Genomic DNA, 14,738 nt, shown 5'->3' on the forward strand with positions numbered 1-14,738 from the left:
GAGGGCTTACATAAATTTTCCAAATATCTTTTAGTTTGTTATATTATTTTGAAAATTAAAAATTTTATAATCATAATGACTCTTTTATCATTATAAACAAAATCATTTTTTTAAAAAATATCAAATATATTTCGATATTTTTTTAAAAATTCGTTTTCGGAAGTCTTCCCCTCCCCTCCCCTCCAAACTCCCAAGACGATCCAAACATCTATAAAGGAAGCATTTGATTTTCTGTTCTTTCCACCCTTAGGGTACGGGTGCGACCCTTACTCCAGAAAATTTGAAAATATTCCGCACGGATATGGGGCGCATATGGATATCATATTTATCAAACGGGGCAGACACAAATATCATATTATATGTCCTCATGGATATTGTTGTGAAAAACGATACCAATAACAAAGTATAATAGGGAATTAGGGAAGAGAATAAGAACACAAGAATTGGTTATAACTGCTATTCTTTTACTTTCTCTTAAAACAAGATTACAAGTTTACAAGAATAACAAATAACCTCTCTCACCCTAAATTAGGATTTGCAGCTTAGCAATGATGAGAGACTAGTATGCTATTTATAATAAAACCTAACATACTAACTAATGGGCTTTTTCCACAAGGCCCATTACACAAGTCAACTTAATAAACAAGCTAACTTAACAAATTAGGGTTTAAACACTAAAACCTAATTTAACATGCTAACAACCCTAGCATCTTCGACACAAGCATGTGAACAACCTTCGACTTCATGCTTAACCCTGTCGAACCAAGAAGCTACCCTTCGGCCATACTAGAGTTCGATCCAAAATCTCACAAATCTCCACCTTGGATCTAACTCTACAACATCAAGGGAACAAACTAGCTTTCTTCATGCAGCTTTATCAACTGCATACAGTGGAAAAACTTGCAACTCGACAATGTCTTGGTGATCATATCAGCAGCATTGTCTTCAGTCGAAACCTTCAGCACTTGGACTTCTCCACGCTCGATTACTCCTCTGACGAAATGCAGCCTCACATCAATGTGCTTAGTTCGCTCATGATAGGATGAATTCTTCGACAGGTGTATTGCACTTTGACTATCACATTTAACAGTGATACCTCGACCTTGAAGTTTCAGCTCCTTCGTAAAACCTTCAAGCCACAATGCTTCTTTCACAGCTTCAGTTAATGCAATGTACTCCGCTTCAGTGGTTGATAGAGCAACAACCTTCTGAAGTGTTGCTTTCCAACTAATTGCTGTGCCAAACATAGTGAAAACATATCCAGAAATAGATTTCCTGGAATCCATACAACCTGCATAATCAGAGTCGACATATCCTTCGATTACTGCTTTACCATCTTCACCCAAGGCTCCACCATAAATTAGGACTCTATTCAGAGACCCATTTATGTACCTTAAAATCCACTTAAATGCTTGCCAGTGAGCCTTTCCAGGATTCGCCATGTACCTGCTTACAAGACTTACTGCGTATGCTATGTCGGGTCTAGTACAAACCATAGCATACATCAAAGAACCAACTATATTAGCATATGGGATGCTATTCATATAGGCTCTTTCCACATCAGTACTGGGACACTGATCAATACTCAGCTTGAATTGAGGGTTTGTTGGAGTCACAACTGGCTTCGAATTCGACATACCAAACTTTTCAAGAATCTTCCGTAGATATGCCTCTTGAGATAGGCATAACTTCGACTTCTTTCTATCTCTTCGAATGTCAATTCCAAGAATCCTGGAAGCAGCTCCCAGATCCTTCATATCGAACTCCTTATTGAGTTCAGCCTTCACCCTCATCACATCTTCAACACTGTTGCTTGCTATGAGAATATCATCCACATAAAGCAACAAAATAACAAATGAATTACCAGGTCGAAATCTGAAGTAAACACAGTGGTCGAACTGACTTCTAATGAAACTTATGCGTGCCATGAACTTGTCGAATCTCCTATTCCACTGTCGAGGAGATTGTTTCAGCCCATACAAGGATCTCTTTAACTTACACACATAATCATCCTTCCCCTTTTCGACATACCCTTCAGGTTGCCTCATCAGGATCGTTTCATCTAGATCACTATACAAGAACGCAGTTTTCACATCCATCTGTTCCAGTTCAAGATCGAACTGTGCCACCATGGCAAGCAGCATTCGAATGGACCTATGTTTCACAACAGGAGAAAACACATCATTGAAGTCGACACCTTCTTTCTGAGTGAAACCCCTTGCGACTAACCTTGCCTTATATCTTTTCGACGTCACTCCTTCAATTCCTTCCTTAACTTTGAAAATCCATTTACAGCTGACTAACCTTGCCCCAGCAGGTTTCTTGATCAGTTCCCAAGTGTGATTATCATGAAGAGATTTCATCTCATCATCCATGGCCTTCAGCCATTCAGTCTTATTTTGACTCCTCATAACTTCCTTATAATCTCTAGGTTCATCATCAAGAACCTCACTGGCAGAGATTAATGCATAAGCTATAAGATCTGCATACCCAAGTCTCTGAGGTGGTTTGATGACTCTTCTCGACCTATCTCTCGACAATAGGTAGTCATCGTCAGTTTCCTCAACTTCCTCAGCATCTTCTGCTTCTTCTTCGACTTCATCAGGGACATGCAATTCAGCATCAACATGCTCCACCTCAACAGGAATCTCTACCTGTTCCAGCTCTTCGTCAGATGTTTCTGTACTTCGACCAACATCATCAGTTTTCTTAAAAGCCATTTCAGCTTCATTGAAAACTACATCTCGACTGGTGATACACCTCCTGTGACCTGGCTCTAGGCACCATAGCCTATAAGCTTTGACTCCTTCAGGGTATCCCATGAACATGCATTTCAGAGCTCTAGGTTCGACCTTGTCTTGCTTAATGTGAGCATAGGCTACGCAGCCAAATACTCTCAGTTTGTCGAGATCTGGTGGATGTCCCGACCAAACTTCTTCAGGTGTCTTCATATCTAACGCTGTCGAAGGACATCTGTTTATCAGATATGTTGCTGTCGAAACAGCCTCAGCCCAGAACACCTTTGTTAACCCCGCACTAGTCAACATGCATCTGACTCTCTCCAAAATAGTTCGATTAAACCTTTCAGCCAAACCATTTTGCTGTGGAGTACCTGCAGTAGTTCTATGCCTTGCAATACCAGAGGCAGCACAAAAACTGTCGAATGCCTCATTTCAAAATTCAAGGCCATTGTCGGTTCTCAACCTCTTGACCTTTCTGCCAGTCTGATTTTCAACCAGAGTCTTCCAACTTTTGAAATTCTCAAAAGTTTCATCCTTAGTCTTCTGGATGAATACCCATAATTTTCTGGAATAATCATCTACTATAGATAGAAAATACCTTGCTCCTGAATGTGATGGACACCTTGCAGGCCCCCAAAGATCAGCATGGATGTAATCAAGGGATCCATGTGTTCTTTGTTTGCCTTTGTTGAACTTCACTCTGCAAGATTTTCCAAGTACACAGGGTTCACAAAACTTCAGCTTTTCGACTTTGTCTCCACCAAGCAGATTTTGTTTCCCTAATTCGACCAGACCCCTTTCACTGACATGGCCCAATCTCATGTGCCAGATTTCTGTTTTCGACAAAGGTTTCGTGGATGCAACATTTGTCGAACCACTTACAACTTCAGCCTCAAGGGTATACAAGCCTTGTTTCTTCACGCCTCTCAAGACTTCCTTCGAACCCTTCATGACTCTTAGGATACTTTTCTCTCCTTGGAAAACATATCCTTTCTTGTCGAATTCACCAAGAGAAAGCAGATTTCTCTTCAAATCAGGAACATACCTGACTTCAGTCAACAACCTTATTGACTCATCATGGAGCTTGAATCTCACAGATCCAACACCTGCAATCTTGCAAGCCTTGTTGTTTCCCAGCAATACTGATCCACCATCTTGATCACATAATTCCTCGAACAAGTCTTTGTTTGGAGTCATGTGCCAAGTGCAACCTGAATCCATAATCCACTCCTTCTTAGAGTCACTGCTTGAAACCACAAGAACATCAGATGATTCGAAATCATCTTGAACAATGGCAGCGTTGCCATTATCCTTACCTCCATGATATTTCAAGCGTTCAGGGCACACCTTTCTTGTGTGACCCTCCTTCTTACAATGGTAGCATCGAATGCCAGATGCTTCGCCACTATAAGTCTTCGACTGGCTTTTGCCTTTCTTCTTGTCGAACTTACCATCCTTTCGTAAGAGTTTTCCTTTAACGGCCAAACCTTCGCCAACAGTCGAAGGTTTATGCTCCTTTCGTTCATTCAAGTCCTTAGAGTACAAGGCTGATTGAACTTCTTCAAACGTCAGGGACTCCCTTCCATACAAGAGAGTTTCTTTGAAGTGAGCATGTGATCGAGGCAAAGAACACAATAGTAACAGCGCTTGATCTTCATCATCGATCTTCACATCAATATTTTCAAGATCAAGAATCAGCTTGTTGAACATATCCAACTGCTCAGCCAATACTTTGTCTTCAATCATCTTGAATGAATACAAAGCTTGCTTCAGGTAGAGTCGATTTACCAGCGATTTGGTCATATACAAACTTTCAAGTTTCACCCATAACCCTGATGATGTCGTCTCCTTTGATACCTGCCGGAGAACCTTATCACCAAGGCTCAACAGAATTGCGCTGTGTGCTTTCTCGATCATAGTTGTCTTCTCCGCTGCCGTTAATGCAGCATTCATGGCTGCCTCTCCCTTCAACGCTTCCAAACAACCCTGCTGAACCAGTAGGGCTTTCATCTTCAAGCGCCACAGACCGAAATCATTCACTCCGGTGAACTTTTCAATCTCATACTTTGTTGAAGGCATCTTCTCCACGCTCACCGCACCAATTTGTTGTGAAAAACGATACCAATAACAAAGTATAATAGGGAATTAGGGAAGAGAATAAGAACACAAGAATTGGTTATAACTGCTATTCTTTTACTTTCTCTTAAAACAAGATTACAAGTTTACAAGAATAACAAATAACCTCTCTCACCCTAAATTAGGATTTGCAGCTTAGCAATGATGAGAGACTAGTATGCTATTTATAATAAAACCTAACATACTAACTAATGGGCTTTTTCCACAAGGCCCATTACACAAGTCAACTTAATAAACAAGCTAACTTAACAAATTAGGGTTTAAACACTAAAACCTAATTTAACATGCTAACAACCCTAGCATCTTCGACACAAGCATGTGAACAACCTTCGACTTCATGCTTAACCCTGTCGAACCAAGAAGCTACCCTTCGGCCATACTAGAGTTCGATCCAAAATCTCACAGATATTCATTGACATCTCTAGTTACAAATGATTAATAAAGGGTCGTGATCAGAATCATGTTGAGGGAGAACTTTGGATATACAATCTTTCATCAACAATTGTCGGCATTTAACCACTAGAAGAAATTACTATCTCCGTCTATGTAATCTCGGAAGTTTCTATAACCCCGTAACTTTTCCCACTTACTATGACCTATTATACCAATTTGAATGTCACATAAGCAAAACTTAATATTTTTTTAAAAAGTTAATAAAATAAGATCAATTAGACTAACGAATATGTTTTTAGAGACTTATAAGTAAGAGAAAAATGATATGCACTGATTGTGTAAAATAATTTTTCACTGTCAACCAATCACAACCATGTTAAATGTCAAGTTATACTGTTATTTTTAAAAAAGTTATGTGACATGGCTGATTGATGAATTTCAATTGGATGACAATATAAAATTATTTTATATTGTCAGTGCACTACCTTTAACCCCTAAAAGTAATATCTATTAATTAAAGAACCATCATAAAATTATAAATCAAGTTAAGAGACCATAAAACTAATTAAACCAAAATTAAAATTTAGCCAATAATTATTTCAATCAGAATTCTAGTTAAGATTATCATGAAGTGGTCCACCTTAAAATATGTTTAGATTGGTGGTATTTGATGAAATAGAATAGAGTTGAGTGGCAAGTAATCACACACAATTGTTTGAAATTGCAAATAATAAATGAAACAAAATGGAACATGGTGGATTCATTCTATCATATTTCATCCCATTTGTCGCGGCGCAAAAAATACTCGAGTGTATCGTACACTCGAAATACAACAGAGTTGTCACCGAACTTTATTTATTCTAAAAAAGAAAGGGAAAATATCGATAAAACTCACAAACAAACAATAAATGGATAAGATGGTAATTGCAACCAAATTAGGGTTCGAGAGTCGGTTATGCAAGGGGAAAGTATGTGAAAGGTTGACAGTGATGCAAAAGCAATCGACTTACGAACTGAGAAATGGCTCAATATATGGATTGATATGCTTTGGGGTGGTCGATTGTGATGCATAAGTATCGACTTACAAGAAGTGGGTATAACTCGATATATGGATTGAGAATGCGGGGTTTTCTTTCATTTTTTATATGCAATGCTAAAAAGGCAAACAGACAAAAGGAAAACGATAAAATGGGCTTGATATAAAAATTAAGAATTAATTCTTTTTGAAAAGGGTTTAATGTGATGCTTGAAGTAATTAACCATTGAATAAAGCAATAAAACACAATCAACATGAAAGCAATAAAATTATTACATCACAATGGGATTGAGATACAATTTTTTGAATGGGGACAAAATAATAAAAAAAAGAATAAAAATAAATAAATAAATAAATAAATAAATAAATAATAAAAGAAATAATAAAAAGAAGCGGATGCACTTACAAGAGTGTGAAAGAGTAAAAAGATAAATGGGCTTAAGTGCTAGTCTTTCAAAACAAATGTATTTAGGTTACTCACATGATCGACTAGATTGATCCTAAGACATATGTTTTTATTTTAAACTATGTTCTTGGAAATTAGAACACTTCGACAGTATTCATAGTTTTGTATTAATCTAAGTTAATCTTTTAAAGTAATCTTGCGAAAACTTATAAAGAAAAATGCAGTAAAAGAAATTGAAAGTAAATTGCAAGAAGTAAGTAAACTCTGGACACTAAATAAAATGTGGTGTTTTATACGTACATTTCTTCAGGACTCTTTCTTAATACGCATATACTTTGAGTTTATGTGAGATTTTGTATAAATGAATGAACACCCCGAATCCTAACACTAAGACTCCTATATATATACTAAATCAAAATAATCGTTTTCAACGGTCTTTCTCTCAGAACAAAGCACGTTTCGTTCGGCATGACTTCTTTTCTCCCTGAAGCTCTTCGTGTCTTTTGTTGGAATTGGATAACGATAAAAATCAGTTATTCTTTATTCAAATTCAAACCTCCCCGTCGAATGCCACGTCTCTATTTGTCAAAAGAATGTAAAACTTAGAAAATATTTCTAAGTCCCATCCAACGTTTCCCTCTTACATAAGGGTGACTTCGACAGGTTTTTAGCGAAACATGCTCTCTTGTTGAAAGCTCACAATATCAAGAGATGCTTTTCTCTTCTTTATTAAGATAACATGGTGTCGAAAACTTCAGCTAACACCTATTTCCAAAGTCATCTCAAACTTTTGAGAGGCCCTGTGTAAGAAGCTGAATTTATCTTGAGTTGAATTCTGGAAAAAATTTAAGGGGCTCTATTTAAGCATAAATTAGCAATGAAATATATAATTGGAGGCCTTTTTGCCATAGCTTAAACATGAAAAAATGTGAGGCCCCGTGCTATAGGTCGCCTTGCACACCCTCAAAGACACTCCTGCCTATTTCTAATAAGAAAAACAATAAATAGAAATAAACAAAAGACAAAATGAACTACAAATGTGGATGCAATTAGGAAAATGCTCTAGGCTAAAAAGAGGGAGTGTCATAGGGGTCCGCTAAACAATCAAGGGGGTGTGGGAAGACTTTTTCTTCCTCAATCCCCATTTAATTACCATTCTCGTAACAACAAAAATGGAAAAAAAAAAAGGTTTCCAACAAAATAGTAAAAGTGGCATAACTTTATCAAATTTTTATGGAATTAAGCAAAAGAATAATGAAAATTCATCAACTCGATCTCACAAACAAGAATCTATGCTCAAAATAAGTAAATAAGAAACAAAAAATTACGAAAAAAATCAGGAAAACGCAACACCCTCTTTTGACTTGATTTGGCCATAACTTGCTCAATTTTTCATGGAATTAAACAAACGAGTAAGGAAAATTCATCTACTCGATCTCATGAATAAGGTTCTATGCATAAAATCAGAAAATAAACAATAAAATCTACAGAAAAAATGAAAAAAATAATTCACATTTAGTCAATTTTGCTCATGGAAGTTCAAGAACACCTTTCAACTATTGATTTAAAATCAATTAAGTTTCCATAAGAAAGAAATGAGTTAGAAGAAAATGAAGAGAGTTTTGGTTTGGTTTAGTGAATGATAGGTGGTCAGATATGTGAATGAGAATTATTTTATTTATAGACTCTAAAACGGGTAGTTTAAGAATTAAGAAAAATGAGGTGGAAAGGTGTGAGTGCATTCTAAGAGTTTATTTAATTAAATAGTGAATAATGATACAATAAATTCATGAAATAACGATGTAATAAATAAAAGATATTTTGGGCCTTCTAGAAACATTATTTTTTGTTTTTTTTTTTGTTTTAGGATGCATGAAAATAATTAATAAAATTTAAAAATGGATATTATAATAATAAATCAAATGATCATGGATTTTTTTTTTTTTAAATATATACTGGAAAAAAAATGCAAATTTAGTCAAATAATGTGAATTGTTGACTTTTCTTTTACTTTTTATTATGATGCATGATAATGATCAATGAATATAGTGGAATGACTCAAAAAGGTGCATGAGGTGCTGAAAACAAATGAATAATTTTTTTGAATTTAAAACGAACTGAAAGTCAATTGAAAATCAATTTTTTTTTATCGAATTGATGCATGCATGATTGAACGATGATGCAAATGTTTGGATGAATGTATAGAATAAGCAAGAGGCAAATATGGGGTATGACATCATTCTTCAGTTTTCATTTTGGCCAATTTAAAGTGTATGTAATGGAACCAAATAATTAATTATGTTTCATTCAGTCAAATTAACAAAAATACCAAAACAAAGAAATTTAACATGTTTCGTTATGCTCTATTTCACTCCATTCTATTAAGTTCCATTTTGTTCTGCTCTGTTCTAAGTCACCAATCCAAATATAATCTTAACTAAAAATTAATGTATTTTTTTATCACAAACAGTGTAGAAAATAAAATTATTCCTTATAAAACCTCTTTAGTAATTTAACATTTTAAATTATATACTTCAATTTATACCCAAAACAAACTCAAATTAAAATTAGTTTTAACAATACAAATATGAGCATGTAAGTTTGACCTTTATATTGTTAGTTATCATGAAGAGTGATCCAACACCAATAAGATTCTCTTAATTAACACCATTCCTATTAGTTAAAACACAATCAAGCCAACTTTAGAGGCAATATATTTAATTTTTAAAATCTTAACCCAAATCATAAGCTTGCTTGATGTTGATGTATATGATAAAAGAATAATGACCATTAATGTCACTAAAAAGTAAATAACAAAAACTCTTGTAAATTTTGAACCACTAGATTTGGCTTAAAAGCTTCAATATGACAACATCGTACTAAACTACTCAAAGATCACACACTTGCTAACGTACGAAATTGCAAAATATTCTTCCAACTTGGACACTATTGGATTAGATACACATTCATTGACCACTAACATGTTTCTCTTTTGTTCTTCAATAGTATACATAAACCTCATTACCAAATATATTTCATGTTCCAATTCATCATTTCTTAGGAAAATCTTGTTATGGAGATGAATTCAAATCCTAGTGTTTTGTTTGAGACAGAGTACGAGGATGATGTTTTTTATGCAGAGATTAAGAGACAGATTCTGTTGTTGACATCTGAAGAGAATGAAGATTTTGTTGAAACTAGAAGTGTTAATGTTACTAATGATGGTTCAAATTACAGCTTTAGTAACGGTTTAATAACACCGACAAGAAAATTCTATTTGTGGGAAACGGAATCGCCGCCGATTTGGCTAGTGAATTTGTGGAGGAATGGTAAAGGGACTGGAGTGTTTATTCCCCAAGTTTCATGCAGAGAAAACCATAAACCAGGTATAATTTTGCTCTTCTTGATTTCGTTTATTTTAGACGTATCTGATCAGTGTCATAGAGATTCGACAAAATTTTAGATTAGTTGTCAACTGCCTAACATAACCCTCTCTTTTAATCGAGCTTGGGAGAGGGTTGGACAAATGTTGTATGAAAACTACTTGTGTGAATAGTTTCTTTTTGCTCACTCTTCTGATGTTTTTGGCGTTCGAACATTGGTTGTCGATGGACTGACATAAGAAAACTATGCGTAGACAAATGTTGTAATTTATTAATCATTACAATAGTTTTCGGAGTTCGAACTACTTGCGAGAATTGCTTCTTTTTGCTCACCCTTTAGATGTTTTTGATTCTTTTGCAGAGAGAATGAACAATAGGAGGAGGAGGAAAACCTATAGACCAGTGGTGAATAAGAAATGAAGAAGTATATGATGAAGAAATTTGTATTTAGTGAAATTTGAACATTGTATAGCTTGCTCGTTATATAGTTTATGAATCATGATGATTCATTCAAAGAAAATGTGATGGAAAATAAGAGAGAATAGGTTGTGCAAAATTATCTTTCATGATATATCAATGTACATATAATAATGTTATTAAAAGAGAATAGAATGAACTTGTGAAATTTGTTTCATGCAATTAGTTTCAAGCTTTAACATTGCCACAACTTGTTCTTGAATGTGATAATTTACATAACAATTATCAAGATTTGAAAACTAGGAAATATGAATATGTAGGTAATTAGATCGGCGGTTAAGGAAAATAAGGTTTCTTATCGACGACGTTAATGTGTCATTACTCTAATGTGATTCTTTAGGACATGCTAACCATAATGAATTCAGTGCTCGAATTCGCAAAACGTAGTCATTTAGAACGACGAGAGCGCGGGCAGCTTGATGCGCGGTCAAAATTCGACGCAGCTGTTGGAGTGTTTGTTGCCTCAAGAGATCAGCCTAAGAAAAACAATGTTGACGAGATTTATAAATGTTAATCTCGATTAATTGTGGAATGAGCGAATATTAAATGATTAATTATTATACCTGATGAATGAAAGTCTCTAGTGTGGCTAGTTTGGCCATTGCAATGGCCATTTGGCCCATATACTCGGCGACATTTCCAGATCCGTTGGTGGTGGATGAAAGCGTTTCGGAAAGGGATTGTTGCAATGCTTCCATGCCTTGAGATAATGCGTCCTCGGCTTGTTGAGAAGAATGCTGCAGGTTGTAGATTCCCATCAACTGCTGATCCGTTAACGGATCGAGATGGTTTCTAACTATCTGAATTTCAAGTGGAAAAGGAAAATGCTAACGATCACAAATAAGTAAACAACCGAAACATAATTTATAAATTTCCACTTGTGATTATCGCCATACAAGTTAAATATAAATCACCTTGAGAAGTTCGGACGAGCGGTATCCACCGAGCCACATGAAGCATCTTTCTGCAGGTGTTATCCACAAGCCCGAAAGTATGTGAAATACATCGGCTTTCGCACCTATGCGCTTCAATCTGTATAACTCATCATAATGCATAATGACACCATCCACAAGAAGATGAAGTTCATTATCACCCATTTGTGAATTTATAGCTGATCTTATGCCATCGATTAGTCGTTGATGTTCATCGACCCAACGGGCATAGTCCATATCAAACGCTAACGCGCCTGAAAATTTAAAATACTTCATCAGTCACATGCTAACATAAAAAATTGCAGTGAAATATCAAATGTGTTATGGTTGCTTCACCTGAATTACTGCTTCCACCAACCGAATGACCATGATCCGCTGCGACTCCGTTTGCAACAAATGCACCCTAGAGGGAAAAATTATCCAAGAAAAAACAAAAAGTAAAATGAGAATGATACAAAGTTGAACAAAACTATCTTATCTAATGGAAAATTTTTAAGTTGTTGAACCTGCTGATGTACTTGTTGAAGCTCTTGCTCTATTTGAGCAAGCTTAAGTCGACTATTCTCCAGTTGTTGCACGTATGCCTATATAAAACTAAAACACATAAATCATTCGAGCAATGCTATATAGAACAATTATTTTCATGAATTACACAGACCCTGACCAGGTCCGTCTTAAGTTTTTGGAGGCTTCTGTAAGTTAGACATAGTTCAACCTTGACAAAACAACTAGGGGTCCTATTTAGCCATGGTTTAGCCGTGAAAAAGAGACCCTAACTATCCCAGTTTAACCGTGACGGATTGGAGACTATCTGATATAGTCCACCTTGAACGCCCTCAAAGACGGACCTAACCCAGACATGGCTTCCTCCCCTCAGCCATATATCTCTTTTTTTTTTAATTTTATTTTGGCCGGCATTGAACCCCACCTTAGGTGCTGAGTGGTGTCCTCCCCTCCCTTATACCTAAAAAATAAGTTCCGTCTCGGTAGCTCGGTGGTAGCTCGGTTGACAGTTCACGTCGTGATCCGTTGATGAGCGTTGGTTCAAATCAAATCCGAGATTTCTAACTATACAGATATAGATTAATAAGTAAGTTCTTCGCTTTCTGAATGAATGTCAGATCGGAACTCAAAGGAGAATGTGGTCATAGGATAAATATAAACGCCTCTTTACAAATATAAACTTCTTAACAAGTACATTATCTGAAATACAAAGAAGACTAGTTTGAATATAACATGCACATGACAGGTTAGGATCAAAGCAACAGCTACCTTTTTCCTTAATCGACTTTTCCTCGCAGCCTCGCGATTCTGAACCAGCCTACGAAGATTCTAGAAAATCGCAACCACATAAACAAACACATTAACATAATTTGTTTTGGATTGGCTAGCACAAATTCACAATACAAGTGGATGAAGAAAAAGGAAAGAACCTTCTGCTCTTCAGATTTATCCTTAGTCTTACATTGCTCCTTGGAATCAACAACCACAAGACCCTCATTCTCAACACCATTGCACCAAGACACAGTAGAGAAACACTGCAATGTTACATACATACAAGTTACAACATTACCTCTCCCTCATACATGATCAAACATTGATTGTCAATGAGATAAAAAAACTGAAAATGTACTTGATTGATTTTATCATCAGTATCGATATCTTCTGTTGAAGTATCTTCAGTCTTTTGAGTATTATCTCCCATGCCTGAAGAAGAAGCTGAACCAAAATTCTACACAGCACAAAACATTGCAATTCATTTCAACCCTAAGCTTAATCATATAAAGCTGTTACATATGCTCAAAACTTTAATATATTTATATAAATTATCAAAGAGAAAAGAAGAAGATTGGTACAGTGTTGAATGTTCCATACTGCAAGTTACTTGCTGCAACAGCATCATTGTTAGACTTTGCACCAAACATAGAACCTGAATATGATAATAAAAATGAAAAAAAATATTAGTAACAAACAAGAAACTGTTGTGGGGTTGGGTGAGATTGTCCCACTTATAAACACATAATCAGTTTAGGGGTGACAAACAGGTAATTCCGTCTCCTTTAGACCCGTCCAGCAAAAGCATGGAAAAAAAAAAGGTCGGGCAGTGCAACTGTTTTGAAGGGGCAAATGTTTTGAAGTCGTGAGTCTAAAACCTTGATCTGCTCTAAAAAAAAAAATGAAGGCGTGACCGGACGGGTTTGTTATGTTAATACCAGCGCCCGCAAAAGAAAAGGGCGATTGGACCTAAAACATTAGTTTATCCCGCAACGAACATGCACTACGGGTCAGACCTATTTTTGCCACTTCGAAGTCATATATTATCTGATGCAGGACTCTAAACACATTCTCGTATCCAGAACTAGACATCTAGAACTTAGAAAAAAAATAAGGGTTAAATAAGTTTTTGGTCCCTGTAAATATCTCAAATTTCGTTTTTAGTCCCTATAAAAAAAATATCGACTTTTAGTCCCTATAAAATTACTTTTTCATTCACTTTTAGTCCCTCTACAGGGACCAAAAGTGAATGAAAAAGTAATTTTATAGGGACTAAAAGTCGACATTTTTTTTATAGGGACTAAAAACGAAATTTGAGATATTTACAGGGACCAAAAACTTATTTAACCCAAAAAATAATAATGGGTGGTCCCTTACCGAAAAATAATGGGTGGTCCCTTAAGCAGTGACTCGACTGATCTTAAACCAAACACTGATACCATGTTAAAAAATTGTGATTGAAATTAACTCATTGCCTCCAGTATTTAGCATATGTTAAGGTCATACTATATCTTAAGCTATAAGAGAGAGAAGATAGAGAGAGAGAGAGTTGAGCTTACTTAAATCAACAGCATAGTGTTGTTGAAATGAAAGTTGAGGATCAAAGAAACGTGTTGGATTAAGATTAGGTTCATCTCCCCTGTTTCAAAACAGAGCAACTCTGTTTTTTCAACTACTAAAAAACATTGAAAAGACAAAAACAAAAACAAACAAAAGTTTGTAATTATTTACTACCTCAACAGGAATGAAGAATGAGAATAGAGTGGTGAAGGTGATTCACTTGTTGAGTTGAACCTTTGCATATTTTGTTTGTTTTTTAGCTATTATAACAACTCACAGAAACATGATCAAGTAGTAGTGGATGCAGAAAATGGAAAATATGGTTTGTAGCATAAAAGGGTTTTGTTTTGTTTTATTGATGATGATGTAACGTGGAAGAGAGTGTTGCGTATGAGAATG

General features: G+C 35.7%; 2 protein-coding genes across 2 annotated transcripts; one reads left to right on the forward strand and one right to left on the reverse strand.

Annotated features, from left to right (window-relative positions):
• Positions 1-9,633: 9,633 nt before the first annotated feature.
• Positions 9,634-10,680, forward strand: LOC131642528 (uncharacterized). Its single transcript, XM_058912767.1, has 2 exons — positions 9,634-10,098; positions 10,457-10,680. The coding sequence occupies exons 1-2, from the start codon at positions 9,786-9,788 to the stop codon at positions 10,513-10,515; spliced, it is 372 nt and encodes a 123-aa protein (XP_058768750.1). The 5' UTR covers positions 9,634-9,785; the 3' UTR covers positions 10,516-10,680.
• A 10-nt stretch (positions 10,681-10,690) lies between these two features.
• On the reverse strand, positions 10,691-14,738 carry LOC131642522 (transcription factor TGA2.3-like). The gene is made up of 11 exons (XM_058912758.1): positions 14,514-14,738; positions 14,339-14,418; positions 13,361-13,434; positions 13,138-13,236; positions 12,938-13,042; positions 12,777-12,836; positions 12,011-12,088; positions 11,841-11,907; positions 11,487-11,758; positions 11,136-11,372; positions 10,691-11,048 (listed from the first exon to the last, which is right to left on the reverse strand). The coding sequence occupies exons 1-11, from the start codon at positions 14,579-14,581 to the stop codon at positions 10,896-10,898; spliced, it is 1,293 nt and encodes a 430-aa protein (XP_058768741.1). The 5' UTR covers positions 14,582-14,738; the 3' UTR covers positions 10,691-10,895.

The sequence above is a fragment of the Vicia villosa genome, linkage group LG1 (genome assembly GCF_029867415.1).
Source record: "Vicia villosa cultivar HV-30 ecotype Madison, WI linkage group LG1, Vvil1.0, whole genome shotgun sequence".
Lineage (NCBI taxonomy): Eukaryota > Viridiplantae > Streptophyta > Magnoliopsida > Fabales > Fabaceae > Vicia > Vicia villosa.

Bases quoted from the DNA above. Each gene is read 5' to 3' on its own strand.
- LOC131642528 (XM_058912767.1), top strand. From the start codon at position 9,786: ATGGAGATGAATTCAAATCCTAGTGTTTTGTTTGAGACAGAGTACGAG. The intron at 10,099-10,456 runs GTATAATTTTGC...ATTCTTTTGCAG, and splicing joins CAGAGAAAACCATAAACCAG to AGAGAATGAACAATAGGAGG.
- LOC131642522 (XM_058912758.1), bottom strand. From the start codon at position 14,581: ATGCAAAGGTTCAACTCAACAAGTGAATCACCTTCACCACTCTATTCT. The intron at 14,419-14,513 runs GTAGTAAATAAT...GTTTTGAAACAG, and splicing joins CATTCTTCATTCCTGTTGAG to GGGAGATGAACCTAATCTTA. The intron at 12,089-12,776 runs GTAGCTGTTGCT...AGTTTTATATAG, and splicing joins AAAGTCGATTAAGGAAAAAG to GCATACGTGCAACAACTGGA.